Raw genomic sequence first — 12,226 nt, forward strand, 5'->3', positions numbered from 1 at the left:
CCACCAATACACTTGGCTTGATAGGCGAGGCAGGAAGGGGAGGAAATCTCTGGGAATTCCCTGAAGTCCCCTAAGCCCTTCGAGCCAGTGCGGCGCCTCTGGGGCGTAGAAAAGAAAGGTCTCGTTCAGAGCTGAGACAGGACCTAAAATTGAGTCCAGGTGGGGTGTCAGGGCCAAGGGACCGGTTTCCGTGCCTCTCCATCCCCAGACCCCGACAGCCCGGCGGCCTGGACAGGAAGCGGGACAGCTGCTACTCACCCTCCTGTTGGGCGCCCCGGGAGCGCTGGAGCCGCCGCTCGAGAGCAGCGTGACTGTGGACGTGGAGCGCAGCATCCCTCAGCGGCGTTGGTGGCGGGCTCGGCGCGGTGCTTCTCGCGAGTGGAATAAGCCGGGGGCCGCCCCGCTGGAGGCGGGGAGGGTGGGGACCGCGCAGGCCAGTAGCGCCGGCAGGGGCAGCGCGGGGGCGGGGCTGAGGCCCGGCTGGGGGAGGAGCCGGGGCGGGGTCCCGCACTCGCCTGACTCGTCCAGCTGCATTTTCTCCCGAGGGCGCAGACCCAGCCCGTGTTGGTCACCAACCTTCCCCCGCGGCTCTGCGCCCTCCCAGGATCAGTCCCGGGGCGGGACTGAGTGCCTACCAGGTGTCCCTTCCAGCAGCCAAAACAATCCACGGGCCCCTATCCTGTGGAGTTTGCAATCTGGTGGGGATACCGAAAGATAACTGGTGTCGGTGCTTTGGTAGAAGAGGTGATACCCGTGGGAGCTCACAACGTGGCCTTAGGAGTTAGCCTGGGTAGGAAAAGTCTTCCCAGAGGAGGTGATGACTAACCTAAGACCTAAAATACAAGTAGAAGCAAGCCAGGCATTGAATATTCATCACAACTGCTCATATTTATGTAATGGTTCCTGTGACCCCGGCTGCAAGTACTTTTCATGTATTACCTCATTTAATCCTCACAACCACCGTTTGAGGTAGGCACTATTATTGTCCTGTATCCCCATTTTGCAGATGAGGACACTGACTCACCAAGAGATTAAGTAACAAGGCAGGGGCCCCACTGGCTGGAAAGTGGCAAAGCTAAGATGGACCGCACAGTCTGACCCTAGTGCCTTGCTTATCCACTCTGCTGCCCCCCTAGCAGAGGGAGGAGGCCAAAGGAACTGGCAAGCGCAAAGATGGTGGAAGGCAAGAGAAGGTTTGGTAGATTTTTTAGTAACTGAAAATACCACAGTGCAAGGGGCAAACGGTAGACAAGCAGCAGAAGGGCGCTGGGCCAGATCACGAAGAACCTGCTGTGCTTAGCTGAAGAGTTTGGCCTTTATCCTGAGGATAAATGTTTCTCAACAGGGGAAGACAATCCCTCTCCACTCACCCTTCAAAGCCCAAACACTCCCTCCCTACCAAGCTCTCCAGGACCCTCCTGCCCTGAACACTTACACCCATGAACCTCGATGCTTTTTGAGACCATGTCTTGTCAAAAGAAGAGTCATCAGTGTGTGTGTCTGTTCCCTTCCCCCACGGTGAGCTTCTGGAGAGTGAGGGCCCAGCCTCACCCTGCTCTGAATTCTCAGTGTGGCACCAACACAGAAGATACCCAAGGAACGTAAGAACTGTTGCTGAACAGAATTCCAACTGATCCTCTGAGATTTGCTCCTTCCGCAGATGAGGAAACTGAAGCCAGAGTATCTAAGGGACTTTCCCAATGTCACACAGCCTGTGCTTTAACATCTCTGTCACCATCATCATCCCAGCTATGTCTGCATTCTACAATACTCGCTTCATCTGCCTTTTCTCCTCAAAGTCTCACCGTGACCAAAAACGTGGATACTGTTATCATCCCATTTTACAAATGAGGGAACTGAGACCTAGGGGCATTAGGTTAACTGGCGAACAGCTGGGACTAGACCTCCAATCTTCTAACTCCAGGTCTACTTTTTTTTTTTTTTTTTAACTATAGACCTCCGGCATCTTCCTATCCACCCACCCTTCTAAAAAGAGGTCATTCATGAGAGGTCTTTCCCCACGTTATTTCCGTGAAGGCCCCTTTTCTTGGGAGAGTTTTATGTGACTAAAAGATGGGTCTGCCTTTCAATAAAACGTGGTCAATGTTGTGCTAGTTTCGGTGTACAGCACTTCAATAAAAATAAAAAAATAAATAAACAAAAAGTTGTCAAAACACAGCTGTTGAAAGCCAATATGGCTTAGAGATATCTGCATGATTACCTCAGTAGAAAGAGGCTAATGATTATTGCTGTTATGTTGCCTTGAGGTTTTCCTTTCTAGGAAATGGGCAGCTGTTCAGAGTCAAATAACCTGGCATCACCGATGTTTATTTATATTATGGCAAACACCCAAGTGATCACTCAAGATGGAGTCAGCATTTGAGAGGAAGGGTGGGGCATGGATTCATTTCTCCATTATCCAAGTTTTTTTCATATCGTTAATCCTTTTTTATACTCTATTACACTTCATTACAAAAGCAGCAGACTACACATTAGCTTGTGAGCTCTTGGTGGGAACTGGATCTTGTTTACATCCCTGCCTGCCCAGTGGCTAGAACAGTAATTGGCATGTTGTAAGTACACAATAAATATTGAATGAGTGAAGAAATGATATTACAGAGTAATTGGCATGTTTCAAGTGCACAATAATGTTGAATGAATGAAGAAATGATATTACAGGGAGTTCCCTGGCCGTCCAGTGATTAGGACTGGGCGCTTTCATTGCCATGGCCTGGGTTCAATCCTTGGTCCGGGAAACTAAGATCCCACTAGCCACACAGCATGGCCAAATAAAGAAAGAAAGAAACAAAGAGAAAGAAAAAAAAAAGAAATGATATTACAGAGCAATACTTCAACTCACTCATGGCCAAGCAAAACTAAAACTAAGACCCTTGCTAACCCAGCTTCTAAGGTAGGCAGGGGTCTCCAAGCGGTTTGCCAGCTGAAGCAGCCAGAGCCCCAGGATTGTCCCAGCCAGGAAAGTTCCCCACGCCAGCTGTCACTAAGGGCTGCAGGTGGTGTGGGTGGGCAGATGCCAGGCTCTGGCTTATGACACAGCCCCCCCATGCCAGGCCAACATCTAAGGAACTGCAAGACAGAGGGGAGTGGGAGCCCCCAGAAAGTGGAAAAGGAGAAGCAGCAGGAAAATAGGAAGACAAGTAGGGATGGAAAAACCAATGAAAAGGTAGATCTGGCAGAGAAAGGAAAAAGTCAAAAAGGAAGTCATAGTCTAGGAACTAGGACTTCCATGAAGAGTTCTGGGAGAAGAAGATCAAAAGGAAGGATTGACCCTTTTTGAAAGAGGAGTCAAAGGCCAAGCACTTCTGCCCCCACCAGAAGTCCTCCTGGTCTAGAACTGTGAGTAGGAAGAGGGCAGACATGGGGGGCAGGGATGGGGCTCTGGTAGGGACAGCCCCCCTGCTTGCTCCCTTTCAGCACTGCCCCAGCCTACTCTGGGCCCTCCCTGAGCACTGGTGACAGAGGAGTGCCACTGGGCTGGAGGGAAGAGATGCTATAACAGAACTCTCAGCCGCCACCCATTCCCATCCACAGTAATAGCCACATATGCCTAAAAGCTGTCCTAAATTTCTCTGCTGAAGCACAGGTCTGTAGAAAATTCTAGATGTCTGTATCAACACCCTTCATTTTCTTGAAATCAGTCACTAGATTGCACCTCCTTCTCCCATCCCAGCTCCTAGACTTCTCTCTCATATGCTCCAGCTTCTGCTTTCTGAATTGTCCGTGTTACTCTCTACAAAACCCTCTCCAGACTCTCTATCGGCATCTTTCGTTGAGGAGCTTATGATGGGACCCATTTCTCCAGCAAAGTCCTGAGTGGCAAAGACTACCTTTATTTCTTGGCAGAACCAATCAGGAATGGAATCACTGAACAGGGCACAGAAGAGGTGAGCCCAAGCGATGCCTGGCTTGTTGGTATTTTTGCCCTTTGCACTCTTATGTCTCTGAGGCTTCTCTTTTTTTCCCCCTTCCGTTCAGGTGTCACAACATCCCAAAGTCCTGGCATATTCCCGTTCTGAATGCCAAACAGAGGCCAAACTTTCACAATACAGAAAGGACGCATTTCCAACCCAAGGACAAGGGTATTGAATTACAAAGCTCCTCTGGATAAAGTAGAACAAGAAACACCCCATATTCACCGGGTGTCTGAGAAGCAGAGAACAGGGCCTAGAGATAAGGAAAGCAGACTGAGAGGAACCCAATACCCCAGCCAAGTCACCCAGATACGCAGAATTTATAAACCTGTCTAGACGCAGGGGCTGGAACCTACTGCTGACCCACCCTGGGGAATACAACTCATTGAAGACGATCCTGTGCTTACCTGTTAACTCATGGATGAATGTGCAACTGGCAGGCTAATAATAAGTCAATTCATTGAACAAATAGGTACCCAGCACCTACTATGTACAAGGCACTGGGGACATAGAGAGGAGTAAGACAGACCCTACTTTCTGGGAGCTCAACATCAATTTGGGAAGAGAGATGTGACCTTAGCAAAGTAAAATGCTAGCAAACACTTATACTGTACTGTGTTCAGAGGCTTAAAATACATAATCTCACTTAACCTTTCCAGCAACTCAGTGAGGAAGGTGCTATTATGTCCCCTATTTTGCAGATGACGAAATCACATCACAGGGAGGTGAAGTAACTTGTTCATGATACCAGCGCTAGTAAGTGGTGGAGCTGAGCTTCAGCCCGAGTCAAGACGGCTCCAGAGTCTGTGTCCTTGACAGCTCACCTCCTATACTGGGAGAGGAGCCAGACTTGAAATGTGTCCAAAGCACTCTAGTGGGCGGAGGACAAGGGAATTCAAGGCGCTGAGCTGCAGAGAGACGGACGGCTCCTCTGGGAAGGCGGCATGGAACCTGGCACTGCAAAATGAGGAGGGAAAGGTCAGGGCATTCTAGACTGAGAGCCAAAGGAAACAGTGAGGTCAGAGGGTCCGGGAAATGTGTGTTAGCCTCTCTAGCTTGAATCTCAGAACAAGAGGGAACGGCTGGAGACAAAGCAGGCTGGGGTTAGACTGCAAAGGGCCTTGAATAAAGTTGAGAATCGATCTGCAGGTGATGGGGAGCTAGTGAAGGTTTGCGAGCAGGGCAGTGACATGATGGGCAGCAGAGAGAAGAGTATGGATGGAAGGCAGAGACTGCAGGGTGAGTGCTTTGGGGTCTATAGGAATAGTATTGATAAGAGATAAAGAGGCTCTGAACAGAGGAGCCAGCGGTGGTGGAAAGGAAAGGAGGGGATGGATTCGAAAGGCAGAAAATCAACAAAACTTAGTGACCAACCAAAAGTTGGAGGATTCTTGTGAATTGTACGTTATGCTAGTGAGTAGTTGATCAGTAGTGCCATAGACCCCTACGGGAGGAGAATCAGTAAAGAAAACGGATGGATAAAGGATAAGTGATTCCCTTTCTTAGCTCTGGGGCTCTGTCGTGCGTTAAACACAAAGTCTAGACACCCAGAGGAAGGCACCCTCCTGGCTTTTCCAAGTAGCCAAATGGGCTTGTAGTAGAAAACTTGCAGATGCAAAGGTGGAAATCTTATGTATTTATTTTTTCAGGAAGACATCTTGGTGCCTGTCCTTAAGAGGAAGCAGGCTTCACCCAATGTCAAAAAAAAAAAAAAAAAAAAAATCATAGAAGGGAAAGAGTAAGTCAGGTGAGAAATGTTAAAGGAATTAGGGGCCTTCCTGAGCATATGGTACAAAGAACATCTCCTTTTGCCACCCCTGTACCTCCTTGAGTGATCTAGGAGTTTTGTTCCAAAAGATACTGACTTAGTGACTGGTCAGTAAATCCTATTGGGACCAGTTAACATATAAGTAATACCTGTATTTGAATCTATACCAAAAATAAAATCACTAATCTACAAAAAGGAATTTTTTTTGCTTTTTTTTTTTTTAATAAAAAAGCCCTGAAATGTTTCTATGTATACTCATATAGAATGGCTGATACATCTATTTATGCTATGACCACCATCTTAGGTGGGTTTTCCCAAAAGCAGACTTTGAACCAAGGACCCATGTGCAGGGGATTATTGAGGAAGTGCCCCCAGGAGAAACCAGGAAGGGAGTGGGAACTCAGAAAGGGGAAGAAGTCAGCAACAGCACCATCTTAGGTAAAGTTCCAGATCCAGCCTGATCCCACCGGCAGCTCTGGAATGTCAGTTGCACCTCAGAGTTAGTCCTGCCTCCAGACAAAAGAGCTGGGCTTTCGTACTCCTACACTAGTCTGTCATTGTCTCGAACGGGGTAGAGGGTAGAGGAAGTATATAGCTCACAGGCACTGTGGCACTCCATAGGGGCAAAGAACCTCTATGTCCCTAATAAACACAGACTATTAGCATCAAAGCTACATGCAAGCTGGGAAACAGACACACAGAGCTGGTAAAAGATGGCTGAGAATATATGGGTGGGCACCAGCTGTGTCCACTGTATCTACATAAAATATGGATACATATACAGATACCGAGGTGTGTACAATAACATCACTGCTCAGAGCAAAGATCTCTGGAACAGCAATAACCTTAAACCACTGTATGGCCCAGAGAGTCTGGTACAAAACAGTGTGAGTACGGAGTCTGAAAGGGTCAGAGGAAGGAACACTCAATCTACTGATGCAAGAGGCAGGATCCCCAAATTCAAGAGGCTGGAGCAAGGAGCAGAATCTGACAAGATGGGATGCAGCAAGAATACATCTACGGTCCTTACCTTGCATCCAAAATCAACAGCAACACCAACAGAGGACACAGGGGACCAGGCTCAGCAGTGTCATGTATGAAGGCTGTCCGTGGAACTCAGCTGGGCCAGTAGTTCCACAGAAGCCCACCTCTCTATGACCCAGCACGTGTCCTCTAATTTCAAGATGACTGCAGAGGAAGGCAGGGTCTGGAACCAGAAAGGCAAAAGTCCTCACTGTGCGGTGCTGGACCATGCCTGGGAAGTGGCCTTCAGTCCTGGTGCCACGGTTCAAAGGAACAAGGACCACCCAGATGATTTCAGAAGAACACGACACAGATGATATAAGAACTTGACACTAAATAATGAGATCCAGGTGGCAGAACTGGGAATATTGTCCCTAGAGAAGAAAAGACTAGGGTTGGGGTTGGGGGGGGAGGGTTGTTTGGTGACTTCAATTCTTGAAAGGCTGGCACTGTGGCAGAGTGGTTAAACTTGCTCTGTGTAACCCAAAATGTAGAATGGGGCCCAGTAAGAGCTACAGGGAGATGGAGTTCAATGCAATCTAAGAAATACTTTAATAGCCAGAGCTAGCCAAGGAGAGGGGATCAAGGAAAGAAATCGCTAAGGGTGGAAATGATGGGCAGGACCAACTTGTGAGGCAGGCAGGGCATTCCCCATCACTAGAGTGTGGCTCTAGCGGGCTCCCCAAGCCCAGCTGCACACTAGAGCCACCTGGGGTCTTGGTAACGATATATTTCTGGGCCCTGACACTCTGATTTAGTGGATCTGGGATGATGCCCAGAAATTCACATTCTAATAAGCTTCCCAAACTTCTTCTTATGCCATCAGCCAGCATTTGTGCGAGGACCAGGGTGAAGACATCTCATCAAGGATGACTAGAGAGAACTCAGGCATCAGGTAAGGAAGGGGGCATAGAGTAGATGCAATTAGTCCCTTCAAATTCTAGAAATGTGTGGCCCTGGGATTGTGGAATTCTAGGTTTTGCATCAGCGAAGTCAGTCTGAGGAACAGTGTTTAACAAAGGGGGATTCTGGAGCCAAACTAACCAGAGTGTCTATTCAGGCTCTGCCACATATTAGCTGACGGGTCCTGGGTACGTCATCTCCACTCTCCAAGGCTTAATCTCCTCTCCTGTGAAATGGGAGATAATAGTACCACCTCTTAGAGTCATTATGAGGCTTGAATGAGAGTATAAAATATAAACGATATGACTATAGTATGTCGTGAAGTCCCTTCTAAACAAAACTATGGATTGCCTGGTCATGTGTGGGGTAATGCTGGGTGTAAAGAGGACAGAACACTCCTTTAGATTTGGAACAACTTCTTCAAAGCTAGTATGTTGAGTGTTTCATACCACTGCTAATGTAAGACATTTGGAAAACAATAAAAGCTATTCTTTCCCTATATTTGGTTTGCTCTATTAAGAGAGATTAATAAAGAGAACTTATCTGCTCTTAGCATGTAACAAAAGAGGACCATATAACTTCACAACAAAACGCATTCATTATTTTTTAATCCTAAGAAGACCAACAATACTCCTTAACATTATTTTCTGCCTTTATGCCTCTAATGATCTCATGCAAACAGGCCTCCTCTCACTGCAGCTGCTGAGGCAAGTATACAATTTACTATAAAACATGACATAGGGATATGAACAGTTACTTCTCTAAGTTCAGTTTACACTGCCCCAGGTATCCATCTGGCCCCGTCCTGCCTGCGGGGGTCTTTCTGATACACCACTAGTCACTCCAGGCAGGGCCTCTGTATGTGATTGTGAAGGTTGTTCACAGCAACGGGACTTCAGGCTGTAAGAGGGACTGTCCCCTTGACAAGCTGTGCCCCCAGCACTGAGCTGTGTCTGCTAGAGGAAGGGATGCCATTTCTAATCCACACACAGCCATATGGGCTGGTGTGGCCCTGCCTGGAATGGGGGGGGCACAGGGACTCTATTTCTGTGCAAAATCCCTCCCCCAAAAAACCCCATTCTGGCCACAGCCCTCCCCAGTTCAGTTAATTAGGACTCTGTTCTTCTAGTTGCTCAGGCCAAAATTCCTGGAGTCATCTATGATTTCTCCTTTTAATCTCATAGCTTACATTTTATCTATCTGGCTTTATCTTCAAAGCATCTCCAAAACCTAAACCCTTTTCATCGGCAACATTTAAGCCACCACCGCCTCTCCTCTGGATCCTTGAAAGAGTTTCCTAACTGGTCTTTCACCTCCGCCCCCTCTAGTCAGTCCATCCACAACACGGAGGCCACTGTGATCCTTTTAAACCCACACTCCTCTGTGTAAACCCTTCCAGTGGCTTCACAGCTCTTCAGATAAAAGCCCAAGTCTTGAGCACTTGGTTTGTGTCTATCTCCCCTAACTAAGATCCAAGGTCTACGAGGGCAGGGGTTTTCATCTGTTTCGTTCATTCCTGTAATCCCAGTGTCTACAACGGTGCCTGGCACAGAGCAGACATTCAGTAGATCATTCTACAGTGAGTGAGTGGTTTTTTGCCATGGTCCCCAGGGCTGCAGCGTGTTCAGATCAGTCCATTCCAGATCCCAGCCCCTCTGGAGAGGCGTGCCGTTGGGATCCATTGCTCACAGACCTGGAAAAACATCTACTCCTGGTCCAAACCTCCCCTAATGTGCTTACTTCTGCCTGCCCCCTGCAAGTCATCTCCTCCCCCTCCCCTTCAAGAGCAAATGTCACCAATCTCCCACTGCGTCAGGGCTTTAAGGAACAAAAGCACTCCTGATTTGGACCTACACAAAAGGCCTTGCAGCAGTGCAATAGAAAGGCTTAGGGAAAGACCGGGGGAAATGGAAAAACAGTTACAGGAGTAAAAACAAGGGAAGAATTAATCACTCCATCAGTTATGCTGTGGCACCCCTTAACACCGGCTTGCACTCACTGGTCCCCATGTCACCCTCCTCCAGCGTGAGTGAGTCCCTCATGGCAGAGACTACTCACTCATCAGAGCAGGCATCTGTGGCCCAGAGACGAACACAGTGCCAATCCCCCCCCGACACCCTGCAACTGGCAGAGGAGCAGAGGGGAGCGGAGGGCCTGGGACGCTGCAGCATGTCTCCCCCAGACACACTGGCTCTCTGCCTTCCACACAGAACGCCAGGGCAGCCCCTACCTCATCAGCTCTCTCAGCTGGGTCACGTCACCATGACCCTTCCTGAGAGCCACTCAGCTACCCCTGTGCCTGTCAGAGCCAGGGGCCTGGGGAGTGAGTATCATGGTGCTACGGGTTTGCAAGTCCATTCAGGGTGGATAAGACGGGGTCAGACAGGGTTTGCCACAGGGGCAGCAAGGGAACTTACCCCAGCTGTAGGCGCTGATGAGGAGACTGGGTTTAGCTGAAAGAGGAGAGGCTAGGCACGTAAGCAACGTGTGGTTGCAGCCCCAGGTAGACTGAGCCCAGCAACAGGGAATCCCAGAAGAGGCCTGGGAAGCACCAGGGTGGCTGCCAGAGACCTGCGGGGCTGCAGGCAAGAAGCAGGGCTCAGTACAGACGACCAACATGTCCCAGTTTGCCTGGGATTTTCTTGGCTTTAGTACTGGAAGTCCCATGTCTCAGGAAACCCCATTAGTCCCAGGCAAACCAGGACCAGAAACAGGGAGCACTGCCACACCCCAGCGTGCAGAAGGGACACTGCGGAGACACAGAACGGTGACGCCAGAAGAGTGACCCAGACAGGAAAGCCCAGTTGTAAAACACAGGACGGATGAGAGAAATTGAGCTCAGAAAGAGGCGAGATTAAGTCCCCTCAAGGAGGTTAAAAGGTATTTCATTTTTAAAAGTGTCTGCAGACAAGTGAAACCAGGCAGATACAGGTTAAATGAAAGTAGGCAGATTTAAGATAGGACTTATTGCCCTCAAGTAGCTGGAGCATCTTCCGAAGATAACTACCTGTGCAGTGCTTCTCCAGCTTAACTGACCACAGGACGCTCCCTGCCCATGGCATAACTAATACAAGCAGCCCACAGGGCACTAGCAAAACACAAACCTGAGCTGGAGAGACCCTGCTCTAAGGCAACTTTTTCAGAAAGCTGCCTTATCTGGAAAGAGAAGTTCACACAGAGTCTGATTACATGGGTTAATAATTGTCCGGCCCGGAGAGGCAGGTCGAAGGGCAAAGTCGCCATTCAAGACAGGTCAGCGGAAGTTGAGCCCTGCTGTCTCCAATACGGTGCTGGGTCTGGAGTCATCCATTTATCAGAGGTTAATGTACTGAGGCTTAGGACTGTTAACGCTGTAACAAGTGCCCCAGCTGGAAGTCAGCTTATCCAATAACCCTTTCCCCAGAGAAGGGAGGGGCCCATCTAACCCTGGGAGTGAAGAGGTGAAGAGAAGCCGGCACTAAACACTGAGCAGGTGCATGATAGGTAGAGCGCCCCCAATGGTGCTCTACGGCTTCCACGTTTACCTTGACCATGGCTGGAGAAAAGCAGCTGGATTTGATCTGATAGGGAGCAGGGAAGTATAGAAGGGTCTGGAACCACACTGAGTCTTGACGGGCCTGGCACCAGCAAAGCAGGCTCACTGTGGGGAACCTTGTGGAGGACTGCTGGGGCCCTTGGGGGAAGCTGGGTGGCCGTCTTCCTCAAGCGCAGTGTGCCCTCCCATGGACAAGTCACTGTTAGTAGAGCCCTTGAGTGAGTCTTCAAGGGCTCATGTTTAAGTTCTTATTAGGTATGAGGTACAGACCTACCCGAGGAGAGGTGGACAGACCAATGGACTGGAGGCCAGGAGACCTGGGTTCCGGTGGTGGCCCTGACCCTATCTGCGTTCACCTGAAGTCACGTCGTCTCTCTGGAGCTTCATTTCCATGTGATGACGCAGGGTTTTTGGACTGGATGTGCTCTAAGGCTGCTTTTTAGCTTTGACGTTCCAAAAGCATCAATAAAATGATCCCAAACATTTCTTTGTTGTTATGTATTGGGGTTATAAACTGCTGTTTCCCCAAAGTTGTAAGCAGTTTAATCTTATAATAGGTCAGGCCTCTGTGGCACTGGGCAGAGTTGCAGGCTAGATTCCTGAAAAAAAGTAGATACATGTCCATCACTGGATGTTCAGATCACAATGCAGGAGGAGACGCCTGCACAGGAGTCCTACATCCTCCACATCCTATAGCCTGGCAGCCTTGGAACACGGTTTTCCATGCTTTCTGGAACACGGTAGGTACCTTTACACTTCCATGCCTCCACATGTCTTGGGCTCCCTGGGACACACACTCTGAGGTAGGCTTATGTGCAGAAGGGTTTTGGGGGTACATACCTCTCCCGGAGTGATGGGACCAGGAATGGTAGAGGAAGGGGCTGACCTGAGAGACCTCGGCTGAGCCTGTGGGGCTGATCCTCTGCAGCTGGGTTGGCCCTTCAGTGTTGTGCTCAACTGAGGCAAGGGGGCCGGCCCTTTGTACTCACCTAATGACCAATCCCTGGATTCAGGCTTCCCCCGGGGAGGGAGCCTAACACTGGGCAAGGCAGCTGGCTCCAGCCA

The 12,226-nt window shown here is 49.2% G+C and overlaps 1 protein-coding gene and 1 long non-coding RNA gene across 6 annotated transcripts in view; both read right to left on the reverse strand.

Moving 5' to 3' along the window:
- MYZAP (myocardial zonula adherens protein) overlaps window positions 1-414 on the reverse strand; it is a 94,121-nt gene extending 93,707 nt beyond the window's left edge. For 3 of the 5 annotated variants that reach the window (XM_057543469.1, XM_057543470.1, XM_057543471.1), the window contains exon 1: window positions 259-414. In XM_057543469.1, the coding sequence (XP_057399452.1) occupies window positions 259-333 (75 nt within the window). In that variant the 5' untranslated portion in view covers window positions 334-414. The remainder of the gene's footprint in view (window positions 1-258) is intronic. The other 2 variants (XM_007165936.2, XM_007165937.2) reach the window with 2 other exon arrangements.
- A 4,248-nt stretch (window positions 415-4,662) lies between these two features.
- On the reverse strand, window positions 4,663-10,195 carry LOC103006992 (uncharacterized). Its single transcript, XR_449640.2, has 4 exons — window positions 10,044-10,195; window positions 7,768-7,852; window positions 6,731-6,907; window positions 4,663-4,889 (listed from the first exon to the last, which is right to left on the reverse strand). It is a non-coding gene; the product is annotated as an uncharacterized LOC103006992 (long non-coding RNA).
- Between the last annotated feature and the right edge of the window lie 2,031 nt (window positions 10,196-12,226).

Source organism: Balaenoptera acutorostrata, chromosome 3 (assembly GCF_949987535.1).
Source record: "Balaenoptera acutorostrata chromosome 3, mBalAcu1.1, whole genome shotgun sequence".
Lineage (NCBI taxonomy): Eukaryota > Metazoa > Chordata > Mammalia > Artiodactyla > Balaenopteridae > Balaenoptera > Balaenoptera acutorostrata.